Source organism: Hylobates moloch, unplaced genomic scaffold, assembly GCF_009828535.3.
Source record: "Hylobates moloch isolate HMO894 unplaced genomic scaffold, HMol_V3 SCAFFOLD_12, whole genome shotgun sequence".
In the NCBI taxonomy this organism is placed as follows: domain Eukaryota; kingdom Metazoa; phylum Chordata; class Mammalia; order Primates; family Hylobatidae; genus Hylobates; species Hylobates moloch.
The window spans coordinates 36,567,731-36,579,535 of NW_026652287.1; the positions used below are offsets into that span (position 1 = coordinate 36,567,731).

The 11,805-nt window shown below is 53.1% G+C and overlaps 2 protein-coding genes across 4 annotated transcripts in view; both read left to right on the plus strand.

Moving 5' to 3' along the window:
* PLEKHA4 (pleckstrin homology domain containing A4) overlaps positions 1-3,696 on the plus strand; it is a 28,078-nt gene extending 24,382 nt beyond the window's left edge. For 2 of the 3 annotated variants that reach the window (XM_032169243.2, XM_032169244.2), the window contains 3 exons: positions 1,607-1,665; positions 2,737-2,849; positions 3,242-3,696. In XM_032169243.2, the coding sequence (XP_032025134.1) occupies positions 1,607-1,665; positions 2,737-2,849; positions 3,242-3,504 (435 nt within the window). In that variant the 3' untranslated portion in view covers positions 3,505-3,696. The remainder of the gene's footprint in view (positions 1-1,606; positions 1,666-2,736; positions 2,850-3,241) is intronic. The other variant, XM_032169246.2, reaches the window with a different exon arrangement.
* A 387-nt stretch (positions 3,697-4,083) lies between these two features.
* The window catches only part of HSD17B14 (hydroxysteroid 17-beta dehydrogenase 14), a 30,011-nt gene continuing 22,289 nt past the window's right edge, over positions 4,084-11,805 (plus strand). Inside the window, exons 1-5 of the mRNA XM_032169250.2 lie at positions 4,084-4,398; positions 4,879-4,917; positions 5,563-5,645; positions 7,125-7,191; positions 8,381-8,472. Of these exons, the coding sequence (XP_032025141.1) occupies positions 4,311-4,398; positions 4,879-4,917; positions 5,563-5,645; positions 7,125-7,191; positions 8,381-8,472 (369 nt within the window). The 5' untranslated portion in view covers positions 4,084-4,310. The remainder of the gene's footprint in view (positions 4,399-4,878; positions 4,918-5,562; positions 5,646-7,124; positions 7,192-8,380; positions 8,473-11,805) is intronic.

Below are 11,805 nucleotides of genomic sequence, written 5' to 3' on the forward strand. Positions count from 1 at the left end.
GCACACGCCTGTAATCCCAGCTCCTCGGGAGGCCGAGGCAGGAGAATTGCTTGAACCCAGGAGGTGGAGGTTGCGGTGAGCTAAGATTTGCCATTGCACTCCAGCTTGTGCAACAAGAGTGAAACTCTGTCTCAAAAAAGAAAAAAAAAAGATATTTTCTTTTTTCAGGGACAAGGTCTTGCTCTGTCGCCCAGGCTGGAGTGCAGTGGTGCGATCTCCACTCACTGCAACCTCCACCTCCTGGGTTCAAGTGATTCTCATGCCTCAGCCTCCCGAGTAGCTAGGACTACAGGGACATGCCACCACATCCAGCCAATTTTTGTATTTTTAGTAGAGACAGATTTTTACCACGTTGGCCAGGCTGGTGTCAAGCTCCTGAGCTCAAGTGATCCTCCTGCCTTGAAAGGAGGTGCTAGGAATACAGGTGTGAGCTACTGCACCTAACCTCCCCTTAGATTTTTTTTTTCTTTTTTTGAGACAGAGTCTCCCTTTGTTGCCCATGCTGGAGTGTAGTGGCGGAATCTCTACTCACTGCAACCCCTGTCTCCCTGGTTCAAACGATTCTCCTGCCTCAGCCTCCCACGTAGCTGGGATTACAGGCCCATGCCACCACACTCTGCTAATTTTTTTTTTTTGTATTTTTAGTAGAGATGGGGTTTCACCATATTGACCAGGCTGTTCATGAACTCCTGACCTCAAGGGATCTGCTCACCTCGGCCTCCCAAAGTGCTGGGATTACAGGTGTGAGCCACCGCACCCGGCCCCTTAGACTTTTTTTTTTTTTTTTTTTTGAGACGGAGGCTCGCTCTGTCGCCCAGGCTGGAGTGCAGTGGCGCAATCTCGGCTCACTGCAAGCTCCGCCTCCCGGGTTCACGCCATTCTCCTGCCTCAGCCTCTCTGAGTAGCTGGGACTACAGGCGCCCGCCACCACGCCCGGCTAATTTTTTTGTATTTTTAGTAGAGACGGGGTTTCACCGTGGTCTCGATCTCCTGACCTCGTGATCCGCCCGCCTCGGCCTCCCAAAGTGCTGGGATTACAAGCGTGAGCCACCGCGCCCGGCCCCTTAGACTTTTATAGAAAGGATTTAGACAAGTCACAGGTGGTGGTGGTGGAGGTCAGATTTCTGAACTCATGTGCTGCCTTATAGGAACACAGGTAAAGTTAAACATTGTCAGTCACTGGGTGCTATGGCTCACCCCTGTAATCCCAGTACAATGGGAGGTCAAGGCAGGAGTGAGAGACCAGTCTGGGCAACATAGCAAGACCTTGTCTCTACTAAAAATAAAAATAAAAATAGCCAGGCATAGTGGTGCGAGCCTGTAGTTCTATTTACTCAGGAGGCTGAAGCAGGACTAGTTTGAGCCTGGGAGGTCAAGACTACAGTGAGCTATGATCACACCACTGTACTCCATCCTTTCTAAAAAATGAATAAATAAAATAAATTAATTTTTAAGAATTCAGTGCCTACGGAAGCATAGGAAAAACAAAACATTGCCAGTGTTTTTGAGCAATTTCCTTCTCTTTTGGAACCCCCTTCACTTCACCCTCAAAATGAGAACGTGGGGCTTCCAGGTGAGGAGTTCTAATGCCCCAATTCCTTTCCAGCCTGTCGTAGGACACTCGGGAGCCCAGAAATGGCTCAGAAGCTCTGGGTCCTGGAGTAGGTAAGGAACTGGAGGGCGTATCAAGGGAGCAGGAAAAAAACATTTGCAAAAGCAAAGGGGAGTAGCATTATTATTAAAGTCTCCTGAATATGGAATTACAAATCGCAGCCCTTCTAGAGACGCTTAAGTTCCCGGGGTATCTGCAACAAAACCAGAAAGCCCTAGATCCGTAGTGATATGTTTAGTTCCCCAAATTCCCGTGGTCAATAGCAGATCCTACTTCTGCATCAAGGAACCTGGGTGATAGTGACGCGCGAATGGACTACAAATCCCATAATGCATGTGGGCGGTATGAGGGCGGCGCCATGTTTAACATCTTTTAGAGACACGTGCTAGGAACTACAACTCCCAGAAAGGCACGCGCGGTACCCGGGTCCCCACTGTGCCAGCTGTTTATTTTTTATTTTTATTTTTATTTTTTTACTTTTTTTTTTTGAGACAGAGTCTTGCTCTGTCTCCCAGGCTGGAGTGCAATGGCACGATCTCAGTTCACTGCAACCTCCGCCTTCTGGGTTCAAATGATTCTCCTTCCTCAGCCTCCCTAGTAGCTGGAATTACAGGCACCCACCACCATGCCTGGCTAACTTTTTTGGTTTTTTTGGTAGAGACTGGGTTTCACCATGTTGGCCAGGGTGGTCTCGAACTCCTGACCTCAAGTGATCCGCCCGGCTTGGCCTCCCAAGGTGCTGGGATTACAGGGATGAGCCGTCGCACCTGGCCTGTTTATTTATTTATTTTTTAATTTTTAATTTTTTTGGGTACATACTAGGTATACATATATTTACGGGATAAATGAGATGTTTTGATACAGGCAGGCAATGTGAAATAAGCACATCATGGGGAATAGGGTATCCATCCCCTTTCAAGGATTTACCCTTTGATGTATAAACAATCTAGTTACACCCTTTAATTTATTTAAAAATGTACAATTAAGTTATTATTGACTATAGTCATTCTGTTGTGCTATCTAATAGTAGGTCTTACTCATCCTTTTCTTTTTGTACCAATTAACCATCCCCCACCTCTCCCCCATGTACACACCCCCACCCCCAATCTCCTTTTTTTTTCTAGTCCAAGGAACACCACCCCTTACTTGCCGACTTCCGAAGGTCACCGGGAGCGGGTTCTCAGCCTCTCCCAAGCCCTGGCTACTGAGGCGTCGCAGTGGCACAGAATGATGACAGGTGACTGGCTGGGGATGTTGGACTTCTGGATTTTAGGGAGGAGAAAGCTGGAGACCTGGAATTCCAGGTCCTGGAGAAGAGGGGCCTGGGGGCCGGTGGGAATTTTTTATCTTGGTGAGGAAAGAGTTGGGCAGGATTTGGGAGTTTTAGGTCTCGGTCAAGAGGTGACTGGGGTCCGGGACACTTGGGAGGAGGGGAGGAAGAGGTCGGGGGGGGGCGGAGAGGGCCGACAACTGAGTCTCAAAGAGGACTGGACTGGGGTATCCAGACTCCCGGGTCTGAGGGAGGAGGGTCTGGGGCCCTGGACTCCTGGGTCTGAGGGAGGAGGTGCTGGGAATCCGGAGTCCTGGCGCTGAAGTTTGCCATTCTCATGTCCCACTCATCCTCTCCAGGTGGAAATTTGGACTCCCAGGGAGACCTTCTTCCCGGTGTGCCGCTGCCTCCTTCGGACCCCACGCGCCAGGAGACCCCTCCCCCCAGGTCTACCCCGGTGGCTAATTCGGGTTCCACGGGGTTCTCTCGCCGAGGGAGTGGGCGTGGAGGAGGTCCCGCCCCCTGGGGGCCCGCGTGGGATGCCGGGATCGCCCCTCCGGTCCCGCCACAAGACGAGGGGGCGTGGCCTCTGCGAGTCACTCTGCTACAGTCCAGCTTCTAACCCGCCCAAACGCGGCAGCCAATCGCAGCGCGAGGACGTGGTCTGGAGGTATCGCCGGAGATCTGGGACCACTCAGGGCATCAGGGGGCGTGGTCTGGTCCCCACTGCCGGCCCGGGAGGGGAATGGTTTCTATGGCCAAGATTTGGTTTTCTCAACACTGTCTAAATTTGGATTAAAACTTTGAACTTTTAGTCAATAGCTTTGTTTCTGTCTGTTTGGGGATGTGGCAATGGGGTATCTGAGGGCCAGAGCTGGAGTCGTGGACTCCTGGGTCCTGAGAGAGGGAGGGACAGGGGGCTTGGACTTACAGGTCTCTGGGAGGGCGCGATAGAGAACCTGATCCCTGGGTCTGAGAGTGGAGGGGGCTGGGCCAGGATTCCCGGGTCTGAGGAAGGAGGGGCTGGGACCCTGACTCCTGGGTCTGAGGGAGGAGGGGCCGGGAGGCTGGACTCCCGGGTCTGAGGGAGGAGGGGCTGGGAGGCTGGACTCTCGAGTCTGAGGGAGGAGGGGCTGGGGGCCTGGACTCCTGGGTCTGAGGGAGGAGGGACTGGGGCTCCTGGATTCCTGTGTCTCAGGGAGGAGGGACTGGGGATCCTGGATTCCTGGGTCTGTGGGAGGAGAGGAGTGTCTGAGGGAGGAGGGGCTGGGGACAAACTTCCAGGTCTCTAGCCTTCCTGGCAACGCCCCCCGAGGCCGGACTTCCAGGATCCAGCTTCTATTGAGGATTTGATGCGACGGCCTCACGGGGCTTTGGAGGTGAAAGAGGCCCAGAGTAGAGAGGGAGAGAGAGACCGACGGACACGGGATGGCTACGGGAACGCGCTATGCCGGGAAGGTGGTGGTTGTGACCGGGGGCGGGCGCGGCATCGGAGCTGGGATCGTGCGCGCCTTCGGTGAGCCGGGTCTGACTGCTGGGAGCTGTGGAGTGTGAGAGAGGAAGGATGTGGGCGGGGCGATGGGGGCGGAAAATAGGGACTCCAGTACTGCAGCCAGGATTCTGATCTTATAAAAGCCAATTTGCAGGCTAAAGTAAGCGTGTGGCGCTGTAGGCTAGGGCTGAGTCTGGCAGCGTCTCCGAAGGCAGTGGCCCGTTTCTCTGGGTCTGTTGGTGTAGCTGCAAAACCAGTGGTTTGGGGAATGGCTCTGTCAGTCGTGGAGTTTGCTCTGGAACCCACGAACGGGGGGTCAGGAGCCTCAGCAGAAACAAGGCAAGGAGAGTACGTGTCAAGGCGTCTGCCCTCTGTCCTATGGGTGATCATGAGACTGGGGTCACGAGGGGAGAGGGAGATCGGCCCCAATCCAGGTGGCCACAAGAGGGCGGCAGAGGCTTTAATCAAGGCTGGGAGAGTAACCTGTTCCCTTCCTATTCTCAGTGGACAGCGGGGCCCGAGTGGTTATCTGCGACAAGGATGGTGAGTGACGGTCCCTCAGCCCTCGCCCTGGCCCTTCCTCCCTCAGACCCAGGAGTCGAGTCCCCCAGCCCCTCCTCCTTCAGACCCAGGAGTCCAGGAGTCCCAGCCCCTCCTCTCTCAGACCCAGGAGTCCAGGCCCCCAGCCCCTCCTCCCTCAGACCCAGGAGTCCAGGAGTCCCAGCCCCTCCTCCCTTGGACCCAGGAGTCCAGGCCCCCAGCCCCTCTTCCCTCAGATCCAGGAATCTGCAGACCCCCAGCCCCTCCTTCCTCAGACCCAGGAGTCCAGGACCCCCAGCCCCTCCTTCCTCCAGATCCAGGGGTCCAGGCTCCCAGCCCCTCCTCCCTGAGACCCAGGAGTCCAGGCTCCCAGCCCCTCCTCCCTCAGACCCAGGAGTCCAGGCTCCTGCACCTCCTCCCTCAGGCCCAGGAATCCAAGTTCCCAACCCCTCCTCCCTCAGACCCAGGGGTCCAGGCTCCCAGACCCTCCTCCCTTAGATCCAGGAGTCCAGGCTCCCAGCCCCTCCTCCCTCAGACCCAGGGGTCCAGGCTCCCAGCCCCTCCTCCCTCAGACCTAGGGGTCCAGGCTCCCAGCCCCTCCTCCCTCAGACCCAAGGGTCCAGGCTCCCAGCTCTTCTCTCCCTGCAGAGTCCGGGGGTCGGGCCCTGGAGCAGGAGCTCCCTGGAGCTGTCTTTATCCTCTGTGATGTGACTCAGGAAGATGATGTGAAGGTAAGCAGAGTTCCTGTTCCTACCCTCATCTCCGCTAATGACCAGTTCTTTGTTCTCCTCCAGCCATTTGCATATGCCTTTCCCTCTACTTTTCCTTCCTCTCCTGGCTCCACTGGACTCGTCAAAGGTTTCCACCCAGTGTCACTCCACACACAAGGTCTTCCGTAACTGATGAGCAGGTCACTTGTTTCTTCTCTCCCACCTCTCCAAGGCTCTTAGCACATCTGACACGTGGATGGAAATGAATAAGTCCCTCAAAGTGGGTCAACTGTAACTGATTTTTCTGTCTCTTTTTTTTTGGAAGTGTCACTGAGGCTGGAGTGCCGTGGCACGATCTCGGCTCGCTGCAACCTCCGCCTCCCGGGTTCAAGCCATTCTCCTACCTCAGCCTCCTGAGTAGCTGGGATTACAGGCGTGCGCCACCATGCCCAGCTAATTTTTTTTTTTTTTTTTTTTTTGAAACGGAGTTTCGCTCTTGTTGCCCAGGCTGGAGTACAACGGAGTCTCGCTCTGTCACCCAGGCTGGGGTGCAGTGGCGCGATCTCGGCTCACTGCAAGCTCCGCCTCCCGGGTTCACGCCATTCTCCTGCCTCAGCCTCTCCGAGTAGCTGGGACTACAGGTGCCCGCCACCACGCCCGGCTAATTTTTTTTTGTATTTTTAGTAGACACAGGGTTTCACCATGTTGGCCAGGCTGGTCTCGAACTCCTGACCTCAGGTGATCTGCCCACCTCAGCCTCCCAAAGTGTTGGGATTACAGGTGTGAGCCACTGCACGTGGCCTGTAACTGATTTTTTCTCCATTATTTCTGGGTTCCTATTTCTTCCTTTTAGTCAGTATCTCTCTGTTATCTGCCCCCCTTGGGTAACTGTCCCCTACGCTCTCTCTGAATCCTTGTCACCCCTCTGCCCCACTCCCTGACCCTGGGTGTGACGACTGCAGTGTGGCTCTGACCAGCCCCCTGTCTCTTTCCTGTCTCCTGCTTGCCTGCTGTGTCTGCTGATCTCGGCGTCCCCTCTTCCTCTAGCTCTTGTCCCCTGACCTGGGAGTTCAGCTTCCCCCTCCTGCCTTGCATTTGGGAGCCCTGTCTTCTTTATGACTGGACACCCCATCTACTGCTCATTCAAAGGACATTTCCTGGGCTGCGTGTGGTGCCTGTAATCCCAGCACTTTGGGAAGCCGAGGCAGGCAGATCACAAGTTCAGGAGTTTGAGACCAGCCTGGCCAACATAGTGAGTCCCTGTCTCTACTAAAAAGTACAAAAATTAGCCGGGTGTGGTGGCAGGCGCCTGTAATCCCAGCTACTTGGGAGGCTGAAGTAGGAGAGTTGCTTGAACCCGGGAGGCGGAAGTTGCAGTGAGCCAAGATTGTGCCAATGCACTCCAGCCTGAATGACAAGAGGGAGACACCGTCTCCAAAAAAAAAAAAAAAAAAAACACACAAAACAACAACAAAAAAAGGACATTTCCTTCCTCTTCAGACCCTGATTTCTGAGACCATCCGCCGATTTGGCCGCCTGGATTGTGTTGTCAACAACGCTGGCCACCGTGAGTTGTGAGACCCCAGGGCCATTCTCCACCTCCTGCCCCCCAACTGTGTTTCCTGCACCTCAGTTTCCCCACTCCCCGTCCCTGATTCCCTCATCCTGCCTCATACCTCTTTCTAGCCACTTGGACAGGAGAGTAAAGCAATGGAAGCCCCCAGGCCTGGGCTGAAACTGTGACCCTGTTCCATCCCTCCTGTGTGTCCCCAGGGCTGTGCCCTCACCTGGCCATGTCTCTCTTTTCTTTTTTTTTGAGACAGAGTCTCGCTCTGTGGCCCAGTCTGGAGTGCAGTGGTGCAATCTCAGCTCACTGCAAGCTCGGCCTCCAGGGTTCACGCCATTCTCCTGCCTCAGCCTCCCGAGTAGCTGGGATTACAGGCGCCTGCCACCATGCCTGGTTAATTTTTTCTATTTTTCAGTAGAGATGGGGTTTCACCGTGTTAGCCAGGATGATCTCGATCTCCTGACCTCGTGATCCGCCCGCCTCGGCCTCCCAAAGTGCCGGGATTACAGGCGTGAGCCACTGTGCCCGGCTTTCTCTTCTCTTCTCTTTTTTCTTTTTTTTCTTTTCCTTCAGATACAGTCACGCTCTGTTGTCTAGGCTGGAGTGCAGTGGTGCGATCTCAGCTCACTGCAGCCTCTGCCTCTTGGGTTCAAGCGATTCTCCTGCCTCAGCCTCCCAAGTAGCTGGGATTACAGGCACCCACCAGCACGCCAGGCTAATTTTTATATTTTTAGTAGAGATGGGGTTCATCATGTTAGCCAGGCTGATCTTGAACTCCTGACCTCAGATGATCTGCCCACCTCGGCCTCCCCAAGTGCTGGGATTACAGGTGTCAGCCACTGCACCTGGCTTTTTTTTTTTTTTTTCTTCTGAGACGGGGTCTCAGTCTGTCACCCAGGCTGGAGTGCAGTGGCTTGATCTAGGCTCACTGCAATCTCCATCTCCCAGGTTCAAGCAATTCTCCTGCCTCAGCCTCCTGAGTAGCTGGGAATATAGGCACCCGCCACCACACCCGGCTAATTTTTGTATTTTTAGTAGAGACAGGGTTTTGCCCTGTCGGCCAGGTTGGTCTTGAACTCCTGACCTCATGATCCGCCCACCTCGGCCTCCCAAAGTGCTGGGATTACAGGCATGAGCCACTGTGTCCGGCCTCCATCACTTTTCCTCTCTCTCTCACCCCCCACTTTAGACCCACCCCCACAGAGGCCCGAGGAGACCTCTGCCCAGGGATTCCGCCAGCTGCTGGAGCTGAACTTGCTGGGGACGTACACCTTGACCAAGGTGAGGGCTGGCGACCCTGACGCCAGGCCCGAGCAGCCTCCTGATAGGTGGATTGTGTGACGCATTTTGTCTAAGAGCAAAATGTTTTCTGTTCTTTTTGTTTATTTGTTTGTTGGAGACAGGGTCTCTCTCTGTCGCCCAGGCTGGAGGACAGTGGTGCGATCTCGGCTCTCTGCAATCTCCACCTCCCGGGTTCAAGCGATTCTCGTGCCTCAACCTCCTGAGTAGCTGGGATTACAGGTGCGGGCCACAAAACCCAGCTAAATTTCGTAATTTTGGGTAGCTATGCTTCTGACTGCAAGTGATCTGCCTGCCTTGGCCTTCCAAAGTGCTGGGATTACAGACTTGAGTCACCACACCTGGCCATCTATTTTCTGTTCTTTAGTTTAATCTCCTTATTCCAAAAGGAAGATAAATGACTGCAAATCTCTACATCCAGCAAAAGCTACCTTTGTAGCTACATAGCCCAGTCTTAGGAACCTTCTAGAACCTTCCAGACTGGTGGTGGTAGGACGGGATGTTAAGAACATATTGGGGCCAGACACAGTGGCTCACACCTGTAATCCCAGTGCTTTGGAAGGTCCTTGTGGGAGGTTCACTTGAGGTCAGGAGTTCAAGACAGCTGGGGCAATACAGCGAAACCCCATCTCTACAATAAGTTTAAAAAATCAGTCAGGCGTGGTGGTGCCCTTGTAGTCCCAGCTACTCAGGTGGCTGAGGTGGGAGGATCGTTTGAGCCCAGGAAGTCAACGCTGCCATGAGCTATGTTCACACCACTGCACTACAGCCTGGGCAACATTGCGAGACGCTGTCTCAAAAATAAATAAATAAATAAATAGGCCAGGTCCGGTCGCTCACAGCTATAATCCCAGCACTTTGGGAGGCCGAGGCAAGAGGATCCCTTAAGCCCAGGAATTCGAGACTAGCCTGGGCAACATAGTGAAACCCTTGTCTCTACAAAAAATACAGAAATTAGCTGAGCATGGTGGTGCGCGTCAGGTACTTGGGAGGCTGAGGCGGGAGGATTGCTTTGTTGTAACCGAGCGAGTTATAGAGAAACGCCACACTCTGAGACGAATTCAGGAGTCCTTTATTAGCCGGCGACCGAGAGACGGCTAGCGCTCAAAATTCTCTCGGCCCCGAAGAAGGGGCTAGATTTTCTTTTATACTTTGGTTGAGAAAGGGGAGGTGGGAGTCTAGTTAAAACAATCTTACAGAAGTAAAGCAGGCAAAAAAAGTTAAAAAGATAAATGGTTACAGGAAAGCAGAAAGTTCCAGGTGCAGGGGCTTTAAATACATCACAAGGTGATAGACGCTGGACATTGGGCGCTATCAACCGGACACAAACACGGGGGCTTAGGGTACTATTAATCGGGCGAATTCCTGGGAACTGCGGATATAACTTGCCACAGTATCTTATCAGTAATTGCATTCTTTGATGTGCTGAGAGTCAGCTTGCACAAGTTAAGTCCTTGAAGAAAGGGGGGTGGGTAAGGGGCTGCAAGTGAAGGAGCCAAGATGGAGTCTGTCTGGCTCTCTCAGCTAAGAGAGAGTCAATTCAGGTTAAAACAAGGTAGGGTATCACAGCTTGAGCCCAGGAGGCGGAGGTTGCAGTGAGCTGAGATCGTGCAACTGCACTCCAGCCTAGGTGACAGAGTGAGACCTTGTCTCAAAAAAAAAAAATTCATTAATTTTTAAAAAGAGCATGGAGTCTGGGCATGGTGGCTCACGCCTGTAATCCCAGCACTTTGGGAGGCCGAAGCAGACGGATCACCTGAGGTCGGGAGTTTGAGACCAGCCTGACCAACATGGAGAAACCCTGTCTCTACTGAAAATACAAAATTAGCCGGGTGCAGTGGCACATGCCTATAATCCCAGCTACTCAGGAGGCTGAGGCAGGAGAATCACTTGAACCCGGGAGGCAGAGGTTGCAGTGAGCTGAGATCGTGCCATTGCACTCTAGCCTGGGTAACAAGAGCGGAAACTCCGTCTCACACACACACACAAAAAAAGCCAGGCCCGGTAGCTCATGCCTGTAATCCCAGCACTTTGGGAGGCCAAGGCGGACAGATCACTTGAGGTCAGGAGTTCGAGATTAGCCTGTCCAACATGGTGAAACCCCATCTCTACTAAAAATACAAAAATTAGCTGTGCATGGTGGCAGGTGCCTGTAATCCCAGCTACTCGAGAGGCTGAGGCGGTAGAATTGCTTGAATCTGGGAGGCGGAGGTTGCAGTGAGCCGAGATCACGCCACTGCACTCCAGCCTGGGTGACAGAGTGAAACTCTTTCTCAGAAAAAAAAAAAAAAAAAATTAGCTGAGTATGGTTGTGCTCCCGTAATCCCAGCTACACGGGAGGCTGAGGTGAGAGGATTGCTTCAACCTGGGAGCTGGAGGTTGCAGTGAGCCGTGATTGTGCCACTGCACTCCAGCCTGGGCAACAGAGCGAGACCTTGTCTTAAACAAAAAGTGGGAGAGAGCTGGGGAGGGAATGAGAAAGAAAACAAACCTTTTTATCTGAGAAAGGAGAGCCCCTTTAGATGATCAGGATCAGTCCCAGAGGGCCTTTTTAACAACTTTAAAAAAAATTAATTTATTTTTTGAGACAGAGTCTCACTCTGTCACCCAGGCTGGAGTGCAATGGCACAATCTCGGCTCACTGCAACCTCTGCCTCCCAGGTTTAAGCAATTCTCTGCCTCAGCCTCCCAAGTGGCTGGGATTATAGGCACCCACCACCACGTCCGGCTAATTTTTTTGTATTTTTAGTAGAGATGAGGATTCACCATGTTGGCCAGGCTGGTCTTGAACTCCTGACCTCGTGATCCACCCACCTCAGCCTCCCAAAGTGCTGGGATTACAGGCATGAGCCAGTGTGCCTGGCCTTTTTATTTTTTAATAGAGATGGGGTTTCACTATGTTGTCCAGGCTGGTCTCAAACTCTTGGGCTCAAGTGATTCTCCCGCCTCAGCCTCTCAAACTCCTGGGATTACAGGTGTGAGCCACCAAACCTGGCTCAGAGGACTTTATAAAAATGTATTTTAATTACTTTTTGAGACAGGGACTCACTCTGTTGCCCAGGCTGGAGTACCATCATATCTCACAGCAGCCTCGAAACCCTGGGCTCAAGTGATCCTCTTGTATCAGCCTCCTGAGTAGCTGGGACCACAGGGGTGCACCACTATGACTGACTAATTTTTAACTTTTTTGTAGAGACAGGGTCTTTCTATGCTGCTCAGGCTGGTCTCGAACTCCTTGCCTCAAGCTGGGATTACAGGCATGAGCTACTGCACCCGTCTTTTTGAGGCCACTTGGTTTCCGGGCCCTAGACTACC